The sequence below is a fragment of the Scyliorhinus torazame genome, chromosome 16 (genome assembly GCF_047496885.1).
Source record: "Scyliorhinus torazame isolate Kashiwa2021f chromosome 16, sScyTor2.1, whole genome shotgun sequence".
NCBI lineage: Eukaryota > Metazoa > Chordata > Chondrichthyes > Carcharhiniformes > Scyliorhinidae > Scyliorhinus > Scyliorhinus torazame.
Genome location: NC_092722.1, coordinates 44,123,875 through 44,146,585, shown reverse-complemented (window position 1 = coordinate 44,146,585; position 22,711 = coordinate 44,123,875). Strand labels below are relative to the sequence as shown.

General features: G+C 46.6%; 1 protein-coding gene across 1 annotated transcript in view; it reads left to right on the top strand.

Annotated features, from left to right (window-relative positions):
- The window catches only part of LOC140392781 (rho guanine nucleotide exchange factor 10-like protein), a 241,350-nt gene that overhangs the window by 161,937 nt on the left and 56,702 nt on the right, over positions 1–22,711 (top strand). Inside the window, 9 exon segments of the mRNA XM_072478416.1 lie at positions 4,580–4,657; positions 6,558–6,737; positions 6,954–7,070; positions 9,560–9,652; positions 10,556–10,726; positions 15,394–15,539; positions 17,360–17,538; positions 18,386–18,501; positions 20,906–21,033. Of these exon segments, the coding sequence (XP_072334517.1) occupies positions 4,580–4,657; positions 6,558–6,737; positions 6,954–7,070; positions 9,560–9,652; positions 10,556–10,726; positions 15,394–15,539; positions 17,360–17,538; positions 18,386–18,501; positions 20,906–21,033 (1,208 nt within the window).

Genomic DNA, 22,711 nt, shown 5'->3' with positions numbered 1-22,711 from the left:
AACTTGCTTGCAGGATGACCTCCATCCTGAGGCAGAAGACCAACGTCATCTGTACCAAAGTACCCTTCCAACCCCACCCTCCCCCAGTTACCCACCAAGCCCAACACATGTTCTATAAAGCAAGGAGGCAAAAGAGATACAAAGCTATACTGTAACACGATTGACTATACAGAGTGGGTGGTATAAACAACAGCAAGCTTAACCACCCGGCATGAAAGCATGCAGTTCCCCACCCTCCCCGAGTACAACACCTCCAGTCCGTTTCCCTGGGCCAAGTGGTCTCGTTAAAAACTTGCTCGCCGCCTCCAGTATGTCGAAGTAATGCTTCTGTCCCCATACATGACCCACAGACAATCTGGGTACAGCACCCCAAACGCATCTTGACCCTGTTAAACCTATACCATTTGGCCAACTTCGCTCCCAAATTTTGGTAGATGCGGACGGTATGGTATTCCCAGATGCTCTGCGTGTCTCCTTCGCCCACCTCCAGATCCTCTCCTTTTCTAAGTACGGATGCAGCTTCACAATGATTGCCAATGACTGCTCTCCCACTTTCGGCTTCCTCCTCAGCAACCTGTGCGCCATATCCACTTCAGGAGGTCGGTCGAACACCCCCTCCCCCACCAACTTCTCAAACATCTTAGTCACGTACTTCATGGCCTGCGTTCTCTCAATCCCTTCAGGCAGCCCTATGATCCTCAGATTCTGCCTCCCCCAACAGTTCTCCAGGTCATCGACCTTCTCCCTCAGCCTTTCCTGACCCTCTGCCATCATCACCATTTCTGCCTCCAACGAGGCAATCCGAACCTCATGGTCAGCCACCTTCTGGATCGCTGCATTCTGCGCCTGCAGCCTCTGCTCCACTCTCTCCAGAACAGCCTGAATTAGTTCTGTCACCGTAACCCGATCCCTGAACCTGACTTCCTTTGCTGCTTAAACTTGGCCGCCAGGAATTCCACCCACTGCTCCATTGCTCATTGTACGCGCAATGACGTCTCCGGCCCCTCCGCTGTCTTCCCGTGCTGTGCCATGTGAGCCCTCCTGGTCCGAATGTTGCCCCATATTTGTTGCGTGCCTTATTTGATCAATCTTTGACATTACCCACTGAAGGAAAATCACTTATTCTTTAATGCTCCCACACTTTCCACCTGCAAGCACCCTGCAAAACAGGCAAAAAGGGCCAAAGATTCCGACTGCGGGCAGGAACCACCTTGTGTGCGACCACTCACTCCAATGGCCGCCACAGAAAGCCCCTCTGTGGGTTCTTTTGTCATCGTCAAGCCTTCTGCATAGTTCAGTAGCTGAAGCATACGCGACAGGAAGGCCCCAAGTTTGGCTTCTAACTTGCGTTAAGTGAGTCTGATCAGTGGTTCAGGAGGGGATGCATTTGATTTCCGTCACCATCGTTACGAAGAGGGGAAAGATCAGCCAAGAGTTTCTATTGTTGCTTTCAGCATGTTGGACAGTTCTGGATGCCCAATTTGGACGTATTCAAAGTACTGTTGGAGTCCTTCTGATTTCAGACGGAGGGCTTGGTGCATTTTTAAGATTGCCATGTCCTCTCTACCTAGATAATGGATGACCAAAGTCTGTCTGACTTTGACAAAAAAAGAACAAGAACAGAAGAAATCCGAGCAGGAGTAGACCACATGACCCATCAAGCCTGTTCCGCAATTCAATATGATGTTGGGCTGTAACTCCTTTCCCCTCCAGCTCTCCATATCTCTCGATTCCATGAAAATCGATCCATCCCATCCTTGGATGTACTGGACGATGGATCATCCAGAACCGTCTTGGGGCGCGGGGGGGGATCTTGGCTTTTCATCATAGGACAGACACCCCTCTTATCCCATGGACCAATTTAGTGAAGCTTCGCTATACCGCCTCCAATACAAGTACAGGTTGAATATTAAGTTTATCCAAAATGCTCGGGGTAAATTGCTTTTTGGATTTCAGATCATTTTGGTTTCCGGACACCACATATTGGCCTAGGTCTTGCGTTAGTCCTTCTGAGCCTGGGCTAGCTATAAGGAAGATCTATCACTGCATAATAAATACAGCATTCCTAAGTTTTCACCTGAGGAAGGAGCTGCGCTCCGAAAGCTAGTGATTCAAAACCAATCTGTTGGACTTTAACCTGGTGTTGTCAGACTTCTTACTGTGCTCACCCCAGTCCAACGCCGGCATCTCCACATCATACGTTTTCTTTGGCATACTTGCCACAAAATCACACGGTAAACCATGTGGCCAAATTTCCCATGCTGAAGGTCGCTGAGGTTCATGTGTTTTTTGAATGTTTGATTTTAAGATGTGTGGATAAAGGACACTCGACCTAATATATCTTCCCTTAAATATGAAGACCAAATCTGCACCGCGTATTCTAGGTGTGGTCTCCCCAAAACCCTGTACAATTGCAGCTCCATTTCTTCATTTTTGTACTCCCTGTCCTCTTGCAATAAAGGCCAACATGCTATTTGCTGTCCTGTATACTGACTGTGTTCTTTGTATAAGCACCTCCAAGTCTCTCCGAACATCAATATTTATAAGCTTTGCCCATTTAAAAAAAAAAAGTTCTTCTTTTCTACTCTTCGGACCAAGTGCATAACAACATATTTTTACACAATATATTCCATCTGCCCACTCGTTTAACCGGTCTCTTGTTGACCGAAAAAAAGCTTGGAGAGATACAAGAAATCACACACAGTCGACTGTAATATATGCCATCTGCCAACTCAGTGCCCACTCGTTTAACCGGTCTATATCTCTTGTTGACCGGCAAAAGGCTTGGAGAGATACAAGAAATCACATACTGTTGACTGTAATATATTCCATCTGCCAACTCATTGCCCACTCGTTTAACCGGTCTATACCTCTTGTTGACCGAAAAAAGCTTGGAGTGATACAAGAAATCACAAACTGTCGACTTAACTTTTTATTTGGGTATTACAGTCTTCAAAATCAATCACACAGACTACAACTCAGACTTGCCGCTTTAGGTATTATCCATCATTGTGAAGGATGTGGCCAGGCTACGATTGCTCTTTGTGGATATCTAATTCTCTGTGCTCAGAGCCCCTCTTCTGCAATGGTCGCACTTGGGAATTCCCAGGTTGTGACTGACTCCATGTTATAGTGTCCCTCCTTTTATCCAGGTTCTGCTAGTACTGGTGCACACACCTAGCCTGAGTTACATTGTCCCATCAAAGACTTAAAACTCCTAAAAATAAAGCGAATATTCCTCTTGAGCCAAGGTGATTTGATCAAGATCCAGTTTCCTCTGAAGACTCTTGTCTGACCAGCTATTAGTCCATTATGTAGTTGGATGGCCTCTTTGTTCATCGTTCGTCCTGCTGCAAAGTTGATCATTACTGTCTCGAAGTTACATATTCATTGCATAGTCTTTTGTCCTTTTGTGTAAACATGATAACTACTATAAGTGGGCAATCACAAAGATCTGTCTCGTGATAATGAGTTTCTGTGTTGATTTGAGTGCTCTGGCAGACGGCCAATATTGACTCCAGCCAGGGCTTCATTTGGTAGTTCCTGTCTTCGACCGGTGTCTTTCCCCCTCTGTCAGCCTGTCCCCAGTACCACACACTTTTAAACCTCTGTGTCTTCCCTTCAGTTTACATTTACAACTAGCTTTGTAACTTCAAACTTGGTTACATTGCTCTCTGCCTCTTCATCAAAGTCATTAATTTAGATTTCAAATAGCTGAGGTCCCAGCACTGACCTTCGCAACACAAACTCTGCCAATTGGAAGCTGACCTGATTATGCCTCCTCGTTGCTTCCTGTCTGATGACCAATCATTTATCCAAGCTAATATTTTGACCAGTACTCCGTGAGTCCTTATCTTGCGTGTTAAACTTTTGTTTGGCATCTTTGGGAAATCCAGGTATACCATATCTATCTATCCTACTAGTTAAGTCGTCAAAAAAACTCAATTTGTAAAGAGCTGTCCGTTTTGTAAACCATGACAACTTTGTCTGATCATACAATGTTTTAAGACATCCTTAACAACAGATCCCAGGATTTTCCCAACGCGTCACTGGTCTGAAATTCCATGGGCTGGATTCTCCGACCCTGCGGCTATGTCCGAAGGATCCATCTGGTCTTGCAGCCAGGAGGTCGTGCTGCCCCCGCACCAATCCTCCGTCCGGTGTCCGCAGCCGCCACGCGAGGTCCCTGAACGGTGTGAGCACACGTGTCCCACGCAGTTGGGGGACACTGCCCATCGGGGGAGGGCCTCCGGTGACTTCCTGAGGCCGTCCCTGAGAGTACGCTGCTTTTGAGGGGGCAGAGAATCGCCAAAAACTGCGCCGCCCCCGATTCCGGCATAAACGGGGATTCTCCGGCCAAACGGGATTTTGGCGCCGCCGATCGGCAAATCCGGCCCCCTGATTTTTCTCCCCCTCATTTTTGGACTTGTGGATTTTGCCACTGGTTACACCATTCCTATATCCCGGTTTCCAGTTAGCAGTCATGAATTCTTGTATGAAGATTGTAATAATAGACGTTTGTGATTCATGGGAGATCTTCCATTGATTGTAAGACTGAGTATTGTTTATCCTACCTCAGATTGTGCGGAGGCATATTTTGAGCTCTATTGTGCAGAGTGAGCGGAGTTACGTCGAGTCTTTAAAGCGGATATTGCAGGTAGGAATTTGGAATTCCATTGTGTCATAATATGCGTTCTGTTATGAAGGGATGAAGGATAAGGAACAAAAGGAGGCAACATAATGTTATCCAGACACAATCCTATGTAAACACAGCATTTGTGAGGATGGTGTGGTAATTCTGGCAAAAGAATCATAGAATCCCTACAGTGCAGAAGGAAGCCAATTGATGCTTCGCCAACTGTCCGAAAGAGCACAGCCTATCCAGGTCCACTCCTCCGCCCTATTACTGTCACCCTACCTAAACTCCACATCTTTGGACCCGAAGGGGCAAGTTAGCAAGACCAATCCACCTAACCTGCACATCTTTGGACTGTGGGAGGAAACCCATGCAGACATGGGGAGAACGTACAAGCTCCACCCGCACTCGCCCCACCCAAGGTCAACGCCCCACCCAAGGTCAACACCTCCACCCTATTCCCACAACCCAGCAACCCCTCCCAACACTAAGGGCAATTTTGGACACTAAGGGCAATTTATCATGGCCAATCCACCTAACCTGCACATCTTTGGACTGTGGGAGGAAACCGGAGTACCCGGAGGAAACCCACGCACACACTGGGAGAACGTGCAGACTCCGCACAGAAAGTGACCCAAGCCGGAATCGAACCTGGGACCCTGGAGCTGTGAAGCAATTGTACTATCCACTATGCTACGTGCTGCCCCTAAGGGGCCATCCCTGATTGCCCTTGATAAAATGGTGGTGACCACCTTCTTGAATTGCTGCAGTTCATATGGTGTAGGTACCCCCACAGTGCTGTTAGGGAAGGAGTTCCAAAACTTCCATCCAGTAACAGTGAAGGAACAACAATTATAGTTCCGAGTCAGGATGGTGAGTGGTTTGTGTATCTGTTCTAGTTGGAGCATGCTACGTGTGATTGAAATATTTTCAGGAGTGGAGAGGAGATGCAATGGAGGAGGTGGTTTTTCTCAATAGCTAGGGAACAAAGTGTCCTCTGTTATAAAGAGGCGGTGCGGTAGAGGCCTAATAACAATGGATTAACCAAGTGTATTGAGCAATTGTACCAGACTAAAAATCTGTTAAGGAAAATAAATGGTTTTAACCTTGCAGGCAGCAATAATCAATACGTTATCCAGTGTCATTCACTAAGCTGGTGTCTCGTGTTGGGTGTTCTGGTGTACAAACGATCCAACACGGCTGGAGATGGTGTAACTCAATTTTATTTATGACTTAACTATAACAGCACACTGCTAACTTGGGTACGTGCATTACCAGCTAATCTGTGGACCCTGTCCTATTACTAGCTGAGTGAGGCACTCAGCACGTGGTGAATGTCTGAGTGGCAGGCTCTGAGCTCGGTGCTCTGAGCTGGCTGCTGCTGGAATGAGCGGGAACTGTAGTGTCCCCTGTTTTTATAGTGCGTGTGCTCTCTCTGGTGATTGGATGCGATGTGTGTGTGTGTTGGTTGGTTGGTCCTACTGCATGTCCATCAGTGTGTGTTTGATTGCACCATGATATGTTGATCGAAATATCATGACAGTGTCCAAGGCCCACTCACAGAATGATGGTCCAGGGTCTGTGAATTCCCATGGGGTGAGCTTCTAACTTGTCGATGCAGGTGATTATTGAGTACAACTCCGTTCCATCCCCACAGGGAGAGAGAGCAGAAACCTGTACAGCAATAATAATGCTAAATCTGTTTCTGACGGAACTTTGATAGATGCCTACCAATGGAATTCTGTTACTGTTCTTAAAAAATAATTTACAGCAGGGGCCACCTACAAAGCTCCTTCTCTTTGCCCCTGCCTGCAGTATCATTACTGAACACCAAATCCATAATGAGTCTGTGTTATCCGAGCAGGGAGGTTGTCTTTGGAATCTCTGAACAATTCCGTTTTCCCCCTCGTTTTCCCACCAGGAGTATAAGAAGCCATTGCTGGAGGTGGAGCCGAAGTTGCTGAGCATCAGGAAGCTGCGAGTGGTGTTCTACCGCCTGAAAGAGGTCCTCCAGTGCCATTCGATGTTTCAGATCGCCTTGTCTTCACGGGTAGCTGAGTGGGATGCCACGGAGAAAATCGGAGATCTCTTTGTCGCTTCGGTAAGTGTGTGCCGTGCTTCTCCTCACTCTCTAGCTCGCCCTCTCGAGTTTGGTGTGCCATCCAGATGTCCCGTCTGTAGTGAGATACTACTAACCAGCTTGGACATTACTGATGGCCCTGAGCTGTGGTTCACAGCACTTGCTACATCTTGTCTACAGATAACCATCCAAACTTGTGGCTGTAATTTTGTGGACCTTGTGTTTATTTGCTTGCAGTTCTCAAAGTCTATGGTGCTGGATGTATACAGTGACTATGTGAACAACTTCACCAACGCTATGGCGCTCATTAAGAAGGCCTGTCTAACCAAACCAGCTTTTCTGGACTTCCTGAAGGTGAGTTGAAGTGCAAGAGGCCTGCAGTTGACGATTCTTCCCCTGTACGTTCATCCTATTACCAAGAGTGTTTTTGTTAACTTCTTTGTCTTAAAAGGTTCATGAATTGAATGAATGTTACCGATGTGAAAACAGATGAACCCAATATTTTTCCGTTTTTTCTTTTTTTTTAAAGAAAAGGAGTTTAATTTTTCTGTAGTCTTGCAGAGGTGCCCAGAGGGTCACTTGATACTGATCCAGAGTGCAAACTGTGGCTATTTTTTGTTCTCTTTCTCATCTCCTGTCGAACTGATCCAAACCAGGTAATAAAATAGGAAACTGGACATGGATAGTTTTCATGCTGGGGGGTTTATCAAATTGCAGTGTTGCATATCTCTGCCTCCTGTCTGCCAACACCCCAGTGTCTCAGCTGGCCCTTCCTATACTCTTCTGAGTACCGATGATAAAATACCATTTAATAAACAAGTTAAACGCCCCTTAGGGGAGTCACTGCAGCAACAAGATGAAACTGATCAAATTAAGTTAGACGCTTGGGCTGGCACAGGTGGCAGCTCGCCTTGGGGTGGACTGCCAACTCGATCCCTAGTCCCTTCCTATACAATTTTTCAGTTGTAAGTGGAGCAATGTCGGACATTGTTGACACAAATAGATGGTTTTGAATGGCATGTTGAGCAGAAGCAAAAGGCAGGGGGTCAGACATTTAAATGCTTCACGTGTTTCTGTTCGCGGACAAGAGGTGAACCTGTGTTTTTTGGTTGACGAGACCAACGCCTCCCTACGTGGGCATCCCAGGAGTGGGGTTTTCCGTCATTGATCGGCCGAAGTGCGCTGCTTTTCAGGCGTAGCGTGGCACCTTGGTTAGCACTGCTGCCTCACACCTCCAGGGACCCAGGTTCAATTTCGGCATTGGGTGACTGTGTGGAGTTTGCACTTTCTCCCCATGTCTGCGTGGGTTTCCTCTGGGTGCTCCGGTTTCCTCCCACAGTCCAAAGATGTGCAGGTTAAGTGGATTGGCCATGTTAAATTGCCCTTAGTGTCCAAAAAGGATAGGTGGGGTTACGGGGATAGGGTGGAGGTGTGTGCCTAATTAGGGTGCTCTTTCCAAAGGCCGGTGCAGACTCGATGGGCTGAATGGCCTCCTTCTGTATTGTCAATTCTATGAAATCGCCCCTCCCCCTGCAGTCTTGGCTGAGATAGGCTTCATCAGCACAGATGGAGCATCAACCTGCTTGTTCTGTGTGGCAATGTGCCATAGGGTGACACCGCCTCACAGCTCCAGGGACCTGGGTTCAATTCCGACCTTGGGTCATTGTCTGTGTACAGTTTGCACATTCTCCCCGAGTCTGCGTGGGTTTCCTCCGGGTGTTCTGAATTCCTCCTACAGTCCAAAGATGTGCAAGTTAGGTGGATTGGACATGATAAATTGCCCCTTAGTGCCGAGGGATGGGTGGACATGGGTAGAATGTCCATTCGATGGGTTGGTGCAGACTCGATGGGCTGAATGGCCTCCTTCTGCACTGTAGGGATTCTATGAGGAGATTCTGAGCAGCAGAATTTTTTATTTTAAATTTGGGATATAATTGCGAATCTCGTCTTCAGGCTGGGCACTATGAAATTTCAATAAAACGCTCCAATGCGAGGTTTAAAATGCTTGCTGTGAATCCATTCCACTAGGGGGCAGCAAACCCAACCTTTTTGTGTCTCGTCACAGCAGGAAAGCAGCCAGTTTGTAAAGTGCCAATGTTGTATTGCTCATTAAAAAAAATGAATTAACGACACGTTGTTAAACATTTCATGTCCTGTATTAATCTTCCAAAGAATAGGATATGTAAGCCAGTTTCTACCATTATGTTCTGTTCCTTTTATTGGAAGCAATTAATTATATTGTGGCTCTTTTTGGGTGAGTGTCTGCCCCCTCAAGCGCATGTTAAAGATCCCACTGCACTTAGTCGGATGTCCTGTATATTCCTCTGTGTAAATAAAATGAAAAGGGGCTGTGATAAAATAACACTGTTTAATCAACGTATCCCCCTCCAACAAGACACCCGCCCACTCTCGGTAGAAAATGGGAGTTGATATCCCCCAACTTTTGGAGTTTGGCTTTTGGGAAAGACGGTTGTGGTGACTAACGGTTAGCCTACATCTTGATGCGGGTGGAACACAAGGTGATTGTTCTCCACTGCTAATGTACCAGCACGATTTGGGAAGTACATGAGATGCCACAGTGAGGTTGTGCTGCATGTTCCCAATGCTTGACAGCTAATGGTCTTGGGCAGGTGAATTATGAAATGAAATGAAAATCGCTTATTGTCACAAGTAGGCTTCAAATGAAGTTACTGTGAAAAGCCCCTAGTCGCCACATTCCGGCGCCTGTTCGGGGAGGCTGGTACGGGAATTGAACCGTGCTGCTGGCCTGCCTTGGTCTGCTTTCAAAGCCAGCGATTTAGCCCTGTGCTAAACAGCCCCTGACTTTCTCTGATCTTCTACAGCGGAAACAAGCCTCGAACTCTGACCGGATAACACTTTATGGGCTGATGGTGAAGCCAATCCAGCGGTTTCCGCAGTTTATTCTGTTACTTCAGGTGAGGACAAAATAAATGCGATTGTGGCTGTTAACTTGTACATTCTAATGAATTAGATTAAAATAGCATCAAGCTCTTCCCTCTTGAATGCGTACCTCCATTGCCTGCATACTGTGGATGCTCAGCTGAATTCCTGGTCTGCACCGAGTTGTCGATCTCTGATTTAAAGGCAGCAATTTTGGGATGTTGTGGGGAGCAATACAGGGGGTGGTGGGAGAAATTGGACTTCCATCTGAGGTGGGGTCATTCAAGACTGTGTGAATCATGGAAGAGGGGAGGATGGAAGGAAAGTTTAGGCCACCCCCTCCGGTTGAAGATAGAATACGTTTCAATTCCAGCCTCATTTGTAACACCCACCAAACATTAATTTTATTTCCTCCGCAAAAATATATTGATTCCTCCTGGGCGCAAGTAAACCCAGAACAGTGTTCAGAATAGGCTGCTGAACACTGGATAAAACTGTTCTGGGTTGATGTGTGCCCAGAAGGAATCAATATCTTTTTGCAGAGGAAATAAAACTGAATTAATTTAAAATTTAACCTCCTCTGAATGATTCTACGACTATAAATATGTGCTTTTCCCGACATTTTGGAGATGATGTTATTTCCTGTGGGTAAGTCCCGCATAGCTGGGAGCTGCAGTTAGAGAAAATACACGTTTGAGAGGTAGTTAAAGCTCACTCTGTTTCGAGCTCGCATTGACTTTGACTATGTTTTCCTGTAAATCATCTGCCCAAGTTATGTTGAAGGTCCTGGCTGAATCATTAATCTGCCTTTAACTTCTGGATATTGATCAAGCTGCTGCATTGTTCTCTCTCTCTCTCTCTCTCTCTCTCTCTCTCTCTCTCTTTCTTCCCCCCCCCACACACACACACATTCTGACTGCACCATCTGCTTCTTTCAGGATATGCTCAAGAATACACCGAAAGGACACCCTGACCGACTCTCGTTACAGCTTGCCCTGACTGAGCTGGAAACATTGGCAGAGAAACTCAACGAGCAGAAGCGAGTGGCCGACCAGATTGCTGAAATTCAGCAGCTGGCAAAGAGTGTCGGAGATCGCAATCTCAACAAGGTCAGGAGACGCCATAAGAAATGTTAGTGACAGCAGTTGTACCAAACTGGCTTTACGTAACCCCATGTGATCGTCAGCCAGTTGCATCTCTCAAAGCCTAATCCACAATAATGGTAGAACAATATTTGGACATAACTACAGGCCTGCACTTTAGCAGACAATGGCAGGAAGAATTGTAGGTGTGTGATTATGGTAACACTGCATAATCGCCGAGGTGTGACCTGTGTCATGTGAGAGTACCTTTAAGAAATGGTGTTTATAAATGGATATGTATATAAATATCTGGAGTGAGAGCACCTTTAAGAAATAGGTGTTTGCTACTGCAGTGATGTCAGAGAGTGGGTGGAGCTGGGCTGTCTGTCAGCTTTTAACTTTCATTTTAGGCTGTTTGCTGCAGGGTGTGTTTTAGTTTCGTTTTCAGAGCTGGATAGCTGCGGTCACAGCCAGAAGGTGTATGGATCTCTCTCTGTAATCTAAAGACTATAAATTGATCCTGGTGATTTAAAACTAACAACAGTAGTGACTTTAACCTGATGTGCTTCTGGTAAAAGGTGTTTTGAGGCTTATGGATGTTGAAAGGAAAGCTTAAAGGGTTACTTTGTGTTGTATCCTTTGGGGGTTGTATTTGAATTAATGGTTGCTACGATGTTCACTGTATGTTTTAAAATGGTTAACTATAGTTCATAGAATAAACATTGTTTTGCTTTTAAAAATACTTTTCCATTTCTGCTGTACCACACCTGTAAAGTGGGCCGTGTGCTCCCCATACCACAATCTAATAAAAGTTGTGGGTCGGGTGAACTCCATGATACACTTTGGGGTTCTCTAAACCCTGGCCCTTAACACCTGGTATTGTTGCATTTTGCAAAGGTGTCAGTGCCTACTCAGTAGCATCATTTGCACTGCTATGTAAGGTTGTGAGCTCGAGTGACACTCCAGAGATTCGAACAGAATGTTAGGCTAACATTCCAGTGCATCAACAAAGAACTGTACTGTTGATGTGCCGTCTTTTGGATGGGATGTTAAACTGAAAACCTGTCTGCTCTCTAAGTGGGGAGTAAAAAGAAAATCCCACAGCACTAGTCGAAGAGCAGGGTGGCCTGAACAGTGTTTATTCGTCAGCCAACATCATTGCAACTGATTACCTTGAATTATCACAGTGCTGCTTGAGGGAACTTGCTGTGTGCAAATTGGCTGCTGCATTCCCAATATTATGTACATCACTGGCTGAAAAGGTGCTATTTAAATGCAAACACTTTTCTCTCCCAAGAGGCAGCATACACGGAAAAGGGTGAAGAAAGCAGTATTTTTCAGTAAAGAACTCCCCCATCTCTTTTAACGAGGAAGAGATGATTGTGTACTGGTACTATCACTGAACTAGTATTCCAGAGGTCCAGACTCCGTCCGGGGCCATCGACCCCACAACAGCATCTAGTGTAATTTAAATTCAATCAATAAATCTGGACTATAAAGCTAGTCTCAGTAATGGTGACCATGAAACCTATTGTCAATTGTCGTAAAAACCTATCTTGTTCACTAATGTCAGGGAAGGAAATCTGCCATCCTTAACCTGGTCTGACTGACCTGTGACCCTGGACCCAGGGCAATGTGGTTGACTCTTAACTGCTCACTGAAATGGCCTAGCAAGCCGCTCAGTTCAAGGACAATTCAAGATGGGTGACAAATGTTGGCTTTTCCAGCAATGCCCAAGCCCCATGAATGAATAAAAGCAACAAAATGCCCTGTCACTTATTATCTTGCCTTTAGGTTAAGCAAAGTTTTGAAAGATTTAAGCCTGCTGTTTTAGCTGGTAGTACCCGAGGAGGTGGTTAGCAGCAGGTCCTGTACTAACATGCCTTGAAAGATTGGCAGCTTGACATCAATAGAAGGGAAGTGTGTCGTGTGATTCAGTCCTTGTTTCGCTTTTGGCAATCACGCGCACATTGCTCTGTTTTTCACCTTGGGTAAATGTTCCCACAAAAAAAAATTAACCCACAGTTTGTTTACTCAATCCCTCCTTGAGGGATTGGTGCCTTTATAACAACATAGCCACGTGACCGGTCTGTCTAGATCTTATAGAGCACTGCGAGAAACCAGCATAAATTTGTAGAATATATTTTGGGACAGTAGCTTTTATTATCACAGAACATTCCTGATGTCTGCACACACTTGGAATGGTTCGCTGTCTCTTGTTCTGTTTTCCTCCACCCCCACCCCACAAGGTGGTAAGCAGCAGATTTTTACCTCCGCAGAGGGCTTTTGTCCCCTTCACACAATTCCAAATCCGAGCGCAGAATATCATCTGATTATCCGGGATGGCAATATTCAGCAAATTAAAGACCCTTCATTCACCGCCAAATTTTACTTGTTATATGAGGCAAGCAATTTAGTTCAAGTGGAGCATTTTGCCTTTTTGATTGAGTCGTTCAATGGCTGAATAAAATGGGGCTGTAGCAAGAAGACTGTGCCTTTTGTGTTTGGAATCCATTAAAAAAAAGTCTAATCAGCTCTTCTGTGATGGGTAATTGCACTGCCCATTCAGTGTGCTATTGTATCAGAACAGATCAGAAAGACCCAAAGTTTGGTGCCTAGTTTGTGCCAAGTCACCTGTGGGCTGGTGGGATTGCTCCAGGTTATTTGGTGTGTAAACAGCCAGGGTTCACACCAGTGTCACTTTTAAACTGTGCAGCAGCCCCAGAGTTCCCATGCACAAAAAAAAATGTAAAGGGCTTGCAGGCGCTGACAAATCGCCTGCGGGTTCCAAGAATGAAAATTGGAGGTTTTGCTAGTTTGCACTCCACAGTACATTACACAGTGACCCCTGCTGTACATATGTGTGTGCGCGTGGGGTCTGGCTGAAATTGGAAGTTGGTTGACCTATGATACCATCAATAATCAGGCGGTCAATTGGCATCAACTGCACAGTTTTCAAAATCATGCAATTACTCTTTTAATTTTCGATTGGGCTCCAACAATGCTGAATTTGACCGGGTGTTTGTGGCTGCCTAGCAACCATGTCACAAAATATAGTATAACAATTTTAATCCTCTAACCTGGAGAATTGATAAATTGACATCCTCCGACACTGTACAAGTTCGTATGTAGTTAACTGCCGTTTGCTCGAGAACCAGCCAGGGTGCTCAACGGAGTGTTGGGGGACAGTTTGACCTGAAGAGTGTGCGAGGTGGCAGGAGTCCCTTGAATATTGGTCAGGAATGGGAGCCCTTTTGGACTGAAAGTGCGTGGGGCAGAGAGTGGGGCCGGGGGGAGGGGCGCCAAAAGTTTAAGCAGTGATAAATGAGTCGCCCTCCAGCTGTCAAGAGATGAGCCAGCTCAGCATGGATAGGGATCCAGTGTAGAATCTTCCTCCTCAATGTAACTCAGTTACGCATCAGCAACTGCACTGTGAGATGAGCTCTTGTGAGCCTCCCATCATTTTGCGTAGAAATGTGCTGCAATTTGAATTGGGTAATTGGCATCAACTGCACAGTTTTCAAAATCATGCAATTCCTCTTTTAATTTTCGATTGGGCTCCAACAAGGCTGAATTTGACCGGGTGTTTGTGGCTGCCTAGCAACCATGTCACAAAATATAGTATAACAATTTTAATCCTCTAACCTGGAGAATTGATAAATTGACATCCTCTGACACTGTACAACAACGGGGCACATTCTTCAGACACTGGCAGGAATCTGAGGGCATCTGGTTTGTTTGCATGTGGCTTAAGGCAAAAGTGATGGAAGATGAGCAAATTTGATGACATCCATGTACATGGCACAGTTCTCATTAAAAACTAGGGGGAAGAGAAAGTTCAGGAAATGTTTAATGCAACCTGAGTTTGGCAGCATTATTGTGCAGTGAATGTTGCGTAGTTTGCATGCAATGTGACAAGATTACACCCAACATTTCTTGCATTCTGAACACTTTAAAAAAAAAAAAAGAGTATTTGCTCCTTCCTCCCTCCCACATAAATCTGCTTACACTTGTATTTACGTTGGATTCTAAAAATACTGAACTCTATACTGGGCGTTAGTGGCTGACAATCATGCAATATAGTGTCATAGCTTTAATCAACTATTGACTTTGGGTTATTTAATTGACTTTAGGTTATTTAATCAGCGGGCAGTTGTCACTCTCGTGCACCATACAGCCACATCTTTGGGTTCAGTTCCACCAACATGGGAAGCTCTCCAGGGCTTTGCCCAAGTAGCTATTCATCACATTCCAGTCTAGACAGTGAACCTTGGCAGCTTTCCAACATGGGAAGCATCATCAGTGAGGCCAATTTTGTCCTCGCCCAAGATTTGCCCCCACGCACTCTATCATCCAAGTCATTAGCTGTCGGGCACGAGAACCCAATAGTTTATTGCTCGCTCTCTAACGGAGCTAACTCCAAACAGATTGGGCATTAAATCTGGCATCTTGATAGTCTGCCGGGCTCAAATTTTATGATCGGTGACGGGGAGCTAAACAGCAAAGGGTTTTATATGTAAATCGTAAATTGCCCTTTTAAACTGCGCAGGCAAGGTTTTCAAATGGATGCACTTCCTGATAAATGTTATTGTAAACCCGTCTCCAACCAGATTATCAATTTATAACTTGCCTGTCACAAAATGCAAACCTAATGTGTGCACAGTTTTCAGTTTGACGCCTTGTTCTTGTTGCAGTTGCTGAGCTCCGGCCAGAGGCAACTTGTCTTGTGTGAGACGCTGACCGAGACTGTTTATGGAGAGAGGGGGCAGATCCTTAAATCGAAGGAACGCCGTGTGTTCCTGCTGAATGACCTGCTCATCTGTGCCAACATCAATGTAAAGTAAGTATTTAACGCTGGTGCCGAGAATCCGACGTTGGCCATTTGTATCCTCTCCTCTCCTTCACGTATATCCCTTGGCCCAATTGCTGCTCCATTTCCCTCTGTGCCAATGTTGATAGTCTGCCTGTGTTATGTTGACCAAAATGAAATTAGGCCTAGCTTTGACAAAGAGTCATACAGACTCAACGTTCTCTCCCTTCTCCCTCCACATGCTGTCAGACGTGCTGAGATTGTCTAGCAATTTCTGTTTTTGTTGTTGTGTGTGTGAAATTCCTTATTGTTCCTTTTTTTCTTTCTTGCTGTCTCTCAAATGGTTGCAAGTAAGTGCTTTGGGGAGTCGGTGAAGACACAATGGGCGCTATTTCTCCCCCCCCCCCCCCCCCCCCCCCCAACGCTGTGTGGGAGAATCGCCGACCTGACCCCTGCACGTGATTCTCCCATCCCCCGGAAACCAGCGCCGCGCGATTTTCACCGGGCCGCTCGGAGAACCGGCGAGCGGCGATTCTCCGGCCGGATGGGCCGAGCGGCCGCTACAACACGAAAGGTTCCCGCCGGCGCTGTCCACCCCCAGTCGCTGCTGGCGGGAACTCTGTGGGAACGCTGGGGGGGGTGAGGGGCGGGGAGAGGGGGGCTCCTTCACCGGGGTGGCCTCCGACGGGGTCTGGCCCACGATCGGGGCCCACCGATCGGTGGCCCCGGGCGGCCCCTCCTTTCGCACGCGGCCCCAGAATACCGGCTCCATGTTGGTGAGGGGCCGGCATGCGTAAGACGTTCCCCGCGCATGTGTAGGATGGTGCGGCCCAACTGCGCATGCGCGGGTTGGCGCGGCGCCAAGACGCTGGAGCGGTTGCCAGAATAGGTTGTGTGCCCCACCCCCCCTCCACACATCTGGTTGCTATAGAAGGTAAATGCGTCTGTATCAGGTTCTAGGTGCTGACTGTTGACTGCAGGCATGCTATGGAATTGCTTCCGAGTAGTAATTTGGAGTGGCAATGTATCACCTAACCTAAAACTTGCTGTTGTAGAAAATGTCCATTTCAAGTCCACATTGATGGAGAGAGGTATGCTGCAAGGGAGCAGAATCTAATGGCCTAAGGTATTAGAACTCCTTAATGTTTCTGTCCCTATATCCCTTGGCTGCAAGTTGTCAAAACTTGCTTCTACACTCTTGAACTAATTTTGTTGCAATGGCCCAGTGCCATCAACGCATCACAGCACAAGGCAGGATGATCATTGGTGCAATCCTATAGTCTTGTGCTGAGGTGGCCATTCTCAGTTGTGAAGGTGCTAGGACCCATAGGGTTGACCTTGTTGTTCCTGGGGCAGAAACGATGGAAGATAACTGGTTAATGTCCCCACACCTTCGCACAGTCCTGTAAACCCTGCTGAAAAGCAAAGGTGCATGGACAGTGACTTTGTCTCAGGCTGTGATATCCTCCGTGCCAACACTGTCCAGCCAGGTGTGTACAGTACAGAAAGAATGGCCTCTTAAGTTATCGGTAGCCAAACACAGCTGATACTGGAGGAACCTTTGCCCAACACTAATCAGTGCCTTCAATTGGGCATAAGAACCAAGGAGTCAATAAAGGTCTGTCTCCTCGCACTGCTTTCAATGAAAAGAAAACCTTTCTCTCAGGATCAGGGATGAGCTGTGATGCCTTTATCGTTTCTGTTCATTAGGAAGTTGGTGTGTTCCACCTTTACCTTTCTGTACCGCAAAGCTGGAATTAACTAGGCCCTCTCTCCCCACCCTCTGGCTTAGTGAATAATAATTGGCTGTGCGATAGTATTTCATTCCTGTTCCCTAACCTCTGTTCTAGGGGTCAGCCAGACATTGGCAGCCTGGTTCCGGTAGGCCCGAAGTACACTGTGAAATGGAGTACCCCACTGCTGCAGGTTCAGGCAGTGGAGGTTGGCCTTGAAGGGAAAGGTTACGACAAGGACACGATAATCTTTCAGCATCCAGGGAGTAAAAAGACCTCCTCTACCTCGCTATCAAGTAAGTCACAGGCTGGTTGTGGATTTGACAACTGGAGGTACCCTTAAGTCCCATTTGTGATCTCCTGGCAAAATGACAGTCCAGGGGATCAGTGGCAGAGTGGCTGCAAGGTTACAAAATCTGGCAACGGCCAAAAAGCAGAAAGTACCGTTGAATGGTTATTGATCTGGGCTGCACCGCCAGAAAGAGCGGTGAAAGGAGACTCCGTAAGGATTTTCAATGGGGAATTGGATAAATATTTGAATTGGGACAGAATTGCAGGGCAATGGGGAGAGAGCAGGGTTGTGGGATTAATGGGATAACTCTTTCCAGGAACTGGCATAATGGGCTGATGAATTCCTTTTATGCATTATGACCCTGCGCTACAGGAATAGCCGTAGCCATGGTGAAACTGGTTCCTCCCTGCTGTCGTTGGGGTGTTCCAGTTTCTTTATAGTGGACACATGTGGAGTCGGATAAAATAGTATTGAGTTACTTTGCTGGCTCTGCATTACTTTCTGATTTGTGGGGGGGTGATTGTGCATGCTAACAGGAATGGAGTCGTGCCCACTCTCTCCGGTTCCTTCTCAATAGCCTGTCAACAGTTACTTGGACGTATGCATTGTGAATAGAATAGAAACGTGGGTAAGGTATCTGCTGCTCTTCTACCACCTTTGAAACATGAATGGGTCATTGCCTTCAGGACAGGAGAACTGAATATGAGAGGGCAAAATGTGCATAGATGTGTCATTAATTGCCCATTGGTGCGTCGAAGTTCCTGTATGTTACCTGCAAATGCTTTGTGGTGTCTCTGAGTGCCTCGTGTTGGACACTCGCTTTTAAAATATTTTTTACTTTTCTTCCTTAGGCAAGATTTATATGGGTCCTCCACGCCTTTACCAAGAGCTTCAGGAATTACAACAGGATCTTATTGTCGTGAACCAGATATTGCAGCTTATTAGCACACTTCATGGCACTTATCAGGTATGACCCTCTGAACTCCTGCTCTTTCAACAAAAATGCCCCCCCCGCTCCCCCAAATTTCCAAACCATTCTGCCTTGAGTTTGGGGCATCTTGAGGTTCGGAAAATGGGGCCGAAACTACGTCCTTCAATTTTCCACTCCAAAGTTTGTGACAACTGGAGGGCTTCCACCCCCTGAATGTCATAGATCGTGTGTGACCACATGATTGGGAATTGTCTTGGTGCATTCAACCAACAGAACTTTGGTCTCTCGAACATCTTTTTTTCCCCTTCTTTTTATAAGTTTAGAGTACCCAATTATTTTTTTTAATTGAGGTGCAATTTCGTGTGGCCAATCCACCTCACCTGCACAACTTTGGGTTTGTGGGGGTGAGACCCACGCAGACATGGGGAGAATGTGCAAACTCCACGCGGACAGTGTCCCGGGGCCGGGATTGAACCCAGGTCCTCGGCGCCACCGTGCCGCCTTTCCCGAACACCTCCAAGGGAAAAATGATAATAGCCCTTAGCATTCTGGCTCCCTGGTGTCAGATTTGGCGGCCGCTGTACAGGTGTGCTGGGGAATCCTTGTCGGAGGTTCGCAGGTAAGGATTTACCTAGCAAACATCCAGAAGCGCCAACTTCTCCAGCACAGTTGCACTGCGCCGGGAGCCACCTGTCAAAGCGATTTGGAATTGCTAACCTCGGATGGCTCCGACGGCTTTACACTCCTAGTTACTCTGAAAGAATTGGAGGGGGAAAAGAGCACTTCAGTGTAGCTATTATAAAGATCCCGCCACCAAACCGATGTCCAACTCTCCTCTCCCCACGCCCATCGATGTCCAATTCCGCACACCGCTGATGTCTGGATCTCAATATCACATTGCTGCATGTGGGAGTTAACTATGCACCATTTGGCTGTGGCATTTCCTAACTTTAGTGACTGCATGTGCAATACTGATTCATCAGCTAGGAAGTACTTTGGGATGTTCTGAAGCTGTGAAAGGTGTTCTAGAAATACAAGTCTCCTTTTCTTCCCAGCTGCTGGCATCTGCAAGCTGGTACATCAGGTACTGTCGAATCTGAATCACAGAATATTTACGCCACCAAAGGAAGCGATTCGGCCCATCGTGTCTGCGCCAGCTCTCCATAACGAGCATCGTGACTTTGTGCTATTCCACTGCCCTTGCCACATACCCCTGCACATTGTGTCAACCATGGAACCATTCTTCCGTGCTCTTAGCAATGCATTAGAACCCCTACAGAGCAGAAGGAGGCAATTCAGCCCAACGGGTCTGCACCCACCCTCCGAAAGAGCACCCTACCCAGATCGACTCCCCTGCCCTATCCCCGCAACCTCACCTAACAGGGGAATGGCACAAAGTCACGATATGGAGAGCTGGCGCAGACACGATGGGCCGAATGTCTTCCTTTGGCGTCGTAAACATCCCTGAACACTGAGGGGCAGTTTAGCATGGCCAATCCAGCTGACCTGCACATCTTTGGACTGTGGGAGGAAACCGGAGCACTCGGAGGAAACCCACCAGACACTGGGAGAAAGTACAGTCCGTCTGGGTTGGAATCAAACCCGGGTACCCGGTGCTGTGATGCAGCAGTGCTTGTCACTGTGCCGCCCCTTCACATCCTTCCATAGTGTGGCACCCAGAACTGTGCACAATCTGCAACTAGAGAGTTGCAGTCTGCCCTTCTGTGGAGGCGGAATCAACTGACTGGTCTTTAGTTGCCTCTTAATTGTGGGCCTGCTGCAGTTTGCAATGAGGCTGCCATACCATTCATTGACCCAGCAGAGGCAAAGCTTCAGTGATGTTTCTGCGAAAAAAAGGATGTCAACTCTTTGACGGTTGCCACCAGCAGGTGATGCTATAAATTGCTCACGATGGAACTTGTTCTCCTGCCTTGTGTGCATCTTTTTATTTAAAAAAAAAAGGATGGTGGCTCATGGAGCTGGTTCTGTAGTTTTCACATTTGAGGAACAGATTCGCCAAATGGACTCAAGCAGTTGTTCACCACAGCAAAATTCCTAATAGGGAATTCCTTTATGAGGCGGGGGGTGGAAGATTATGACTTGAAGAAAAGGTTCGTCACCCCAAGAATAATTAAATCATGGAATGAATGAGCAGTCAAGGTAATTGAAGTGGGCCTTTGGCCGAAGGTTCAAGTGCTGAACAAAGGGACCGTGGGAGTTGGTAAGAAGAGAGATGGACAGGGTTTTTTCATACCCTGTCACATACATTCATGGGGAATATTTGAGCACAGTGACCCTTTCCTGTTCGTGTAGTTTTGACTCTTAACTTTTTAAATTATAAAGCCGGCACATTTTTGCCCAGATTTCTTCACAGGCAATCTGTATAAATTCTAGTGCTGTGAGTCCCAGCTGGCTTATTCTGTTCTGTCCCATTTCCCAGAATCTAAATCTCATTGTAGCCCAGGATTGGACAAGAGCTCTCCAGAGATTGATCAGGATTAAGGAGGACGAGATCCAATCAGCAAACAAGTGCCGTCTCCGTCTCCTGTTGCCGGGGAAACCAGACAAGTAAGCAGGGGTGAGGGTGGAAGAGGTCAGAGAAGAACCCGACTAGCAAATAAAAATATAATTTCTGAAAAAGTTGTCAGCAGTGTCCAGCAGAATTTGACTATCTCTCGCTCTCTCTCTCTCTCCTCTCTCCTCTCTCTCTCTCTCTCTCTCAATTTCTGTGACAAATGGATTAGTTGAGAAAATAATTCCTTCAATTCGATTGCAGATTTTGTTTCTTTAATTGCAGCTTGCAGACATGATGCCACAAAATATTTTCGAAGGGACACAGTAATTCTGGTTGCTATTGTGGCAGACGGATTGTTGAATATACCAACCGTCTGTCTGCGAGAATTGGCCAGTATGTCTGGACACTTGGCTTAATTCTGTTATCCTTTTACTTGGCCAGTCTTCACCTGTCTGATCATGAACATCCGCAGAATGGTCCCACTCAAAATGTGACCTTTTTTATTCTGCCCTTCAGGTGCTGACTGACCTGTAGTGTATTTGCAATTTCCTCTTTTCTACTTTTTTGTTTTTAATTTTAGGATACCCAATTCTTTTTTTCCCAATTAAGGGGCAATTTAGCATGGCTAATTAACCTAACCTGCACATCTTTGGGTTGTGGGGGTGAGACCCACGCAGAAACGGGGAGAACTCCACACAGACAATGGTATCCAGGGCCGGGATTGAACCCAAGTCCTTGGCAGCGCCTTGAGGCAGCAGTGCTAACCTGCGTGCTGCCTTTTCCTCTGTTTTCTACTTGATATTCCCAGCAATAGCTGGGTGTTTCCTCCTGCAATAACAGAGGTTTGGTTATTTTTGATCTCCACCCCCCCACCCCTCCCCAAGGTGGTGTTGACGGGGTGAAGGGATACGGATGGTAATTAGCCTGGTTAGGATAAGCTGTGTTCTCTTTTTCTTTAAGTGGGGGTGGACCACCCTCCGACCCAAATGGAGGTCAGAAGGCTGCACTGTGTTTCGACAAACAGTCACTCATTGTGGCGGCATGGTAGCGCAGTTCAATTACCGCTTAGGTCACTGTGCGAAGTCTGCACATTCTCCCCATGTCTGCGTGGCTTTCCTCCGGGCGCTCCGGTTTCCTCCCACAAGTCCCGAAAGACGTGCTTGTTAGGTGATTTGGACATTCTGAATTCTCCCTCTGTGTACCCGAACAGGCGCCGGAGTGTGGCGACGAGGGTATTTTCACAGTAACTCCATTGCAGTGTTAATGTAAGCCCACTTGTGACACTAATAAAGATTATTATTACTATTTTCCCTGGGGGCCAATGACCCTAGCAAATTTGTTGTCCAGTCAAGGACGATGAAGCTGGCAGCCAACTAGAAGATCTTCCACCATAAAAGCAGCAGCAGGATGCCATACCCCATAATGGATTAACCTCTCCAAATAATTTTTAAAAATTGAAATTAATAAAATACTTTTGTGCTGTGGAGGGTGGTGAAGGGGACCCTTCATAGGGCAGCCAGTGACTGTTGAGAACCCAGACATAGCAGGCACTATCCCTAAGTCCACCTGGAGCAGTGATCAATTGTGGGGTGATCCAAGTGAAAACCCGGACACCATGAGATAATGCTCCCTCACAACTGTGACAAATGTAGGAAATTGTGTTATATTGGCTGTAGTAAAAGCTCTGGGTTCAAATACATACAGGCTCTAAAGCTGTGATTAAGGTTGTAA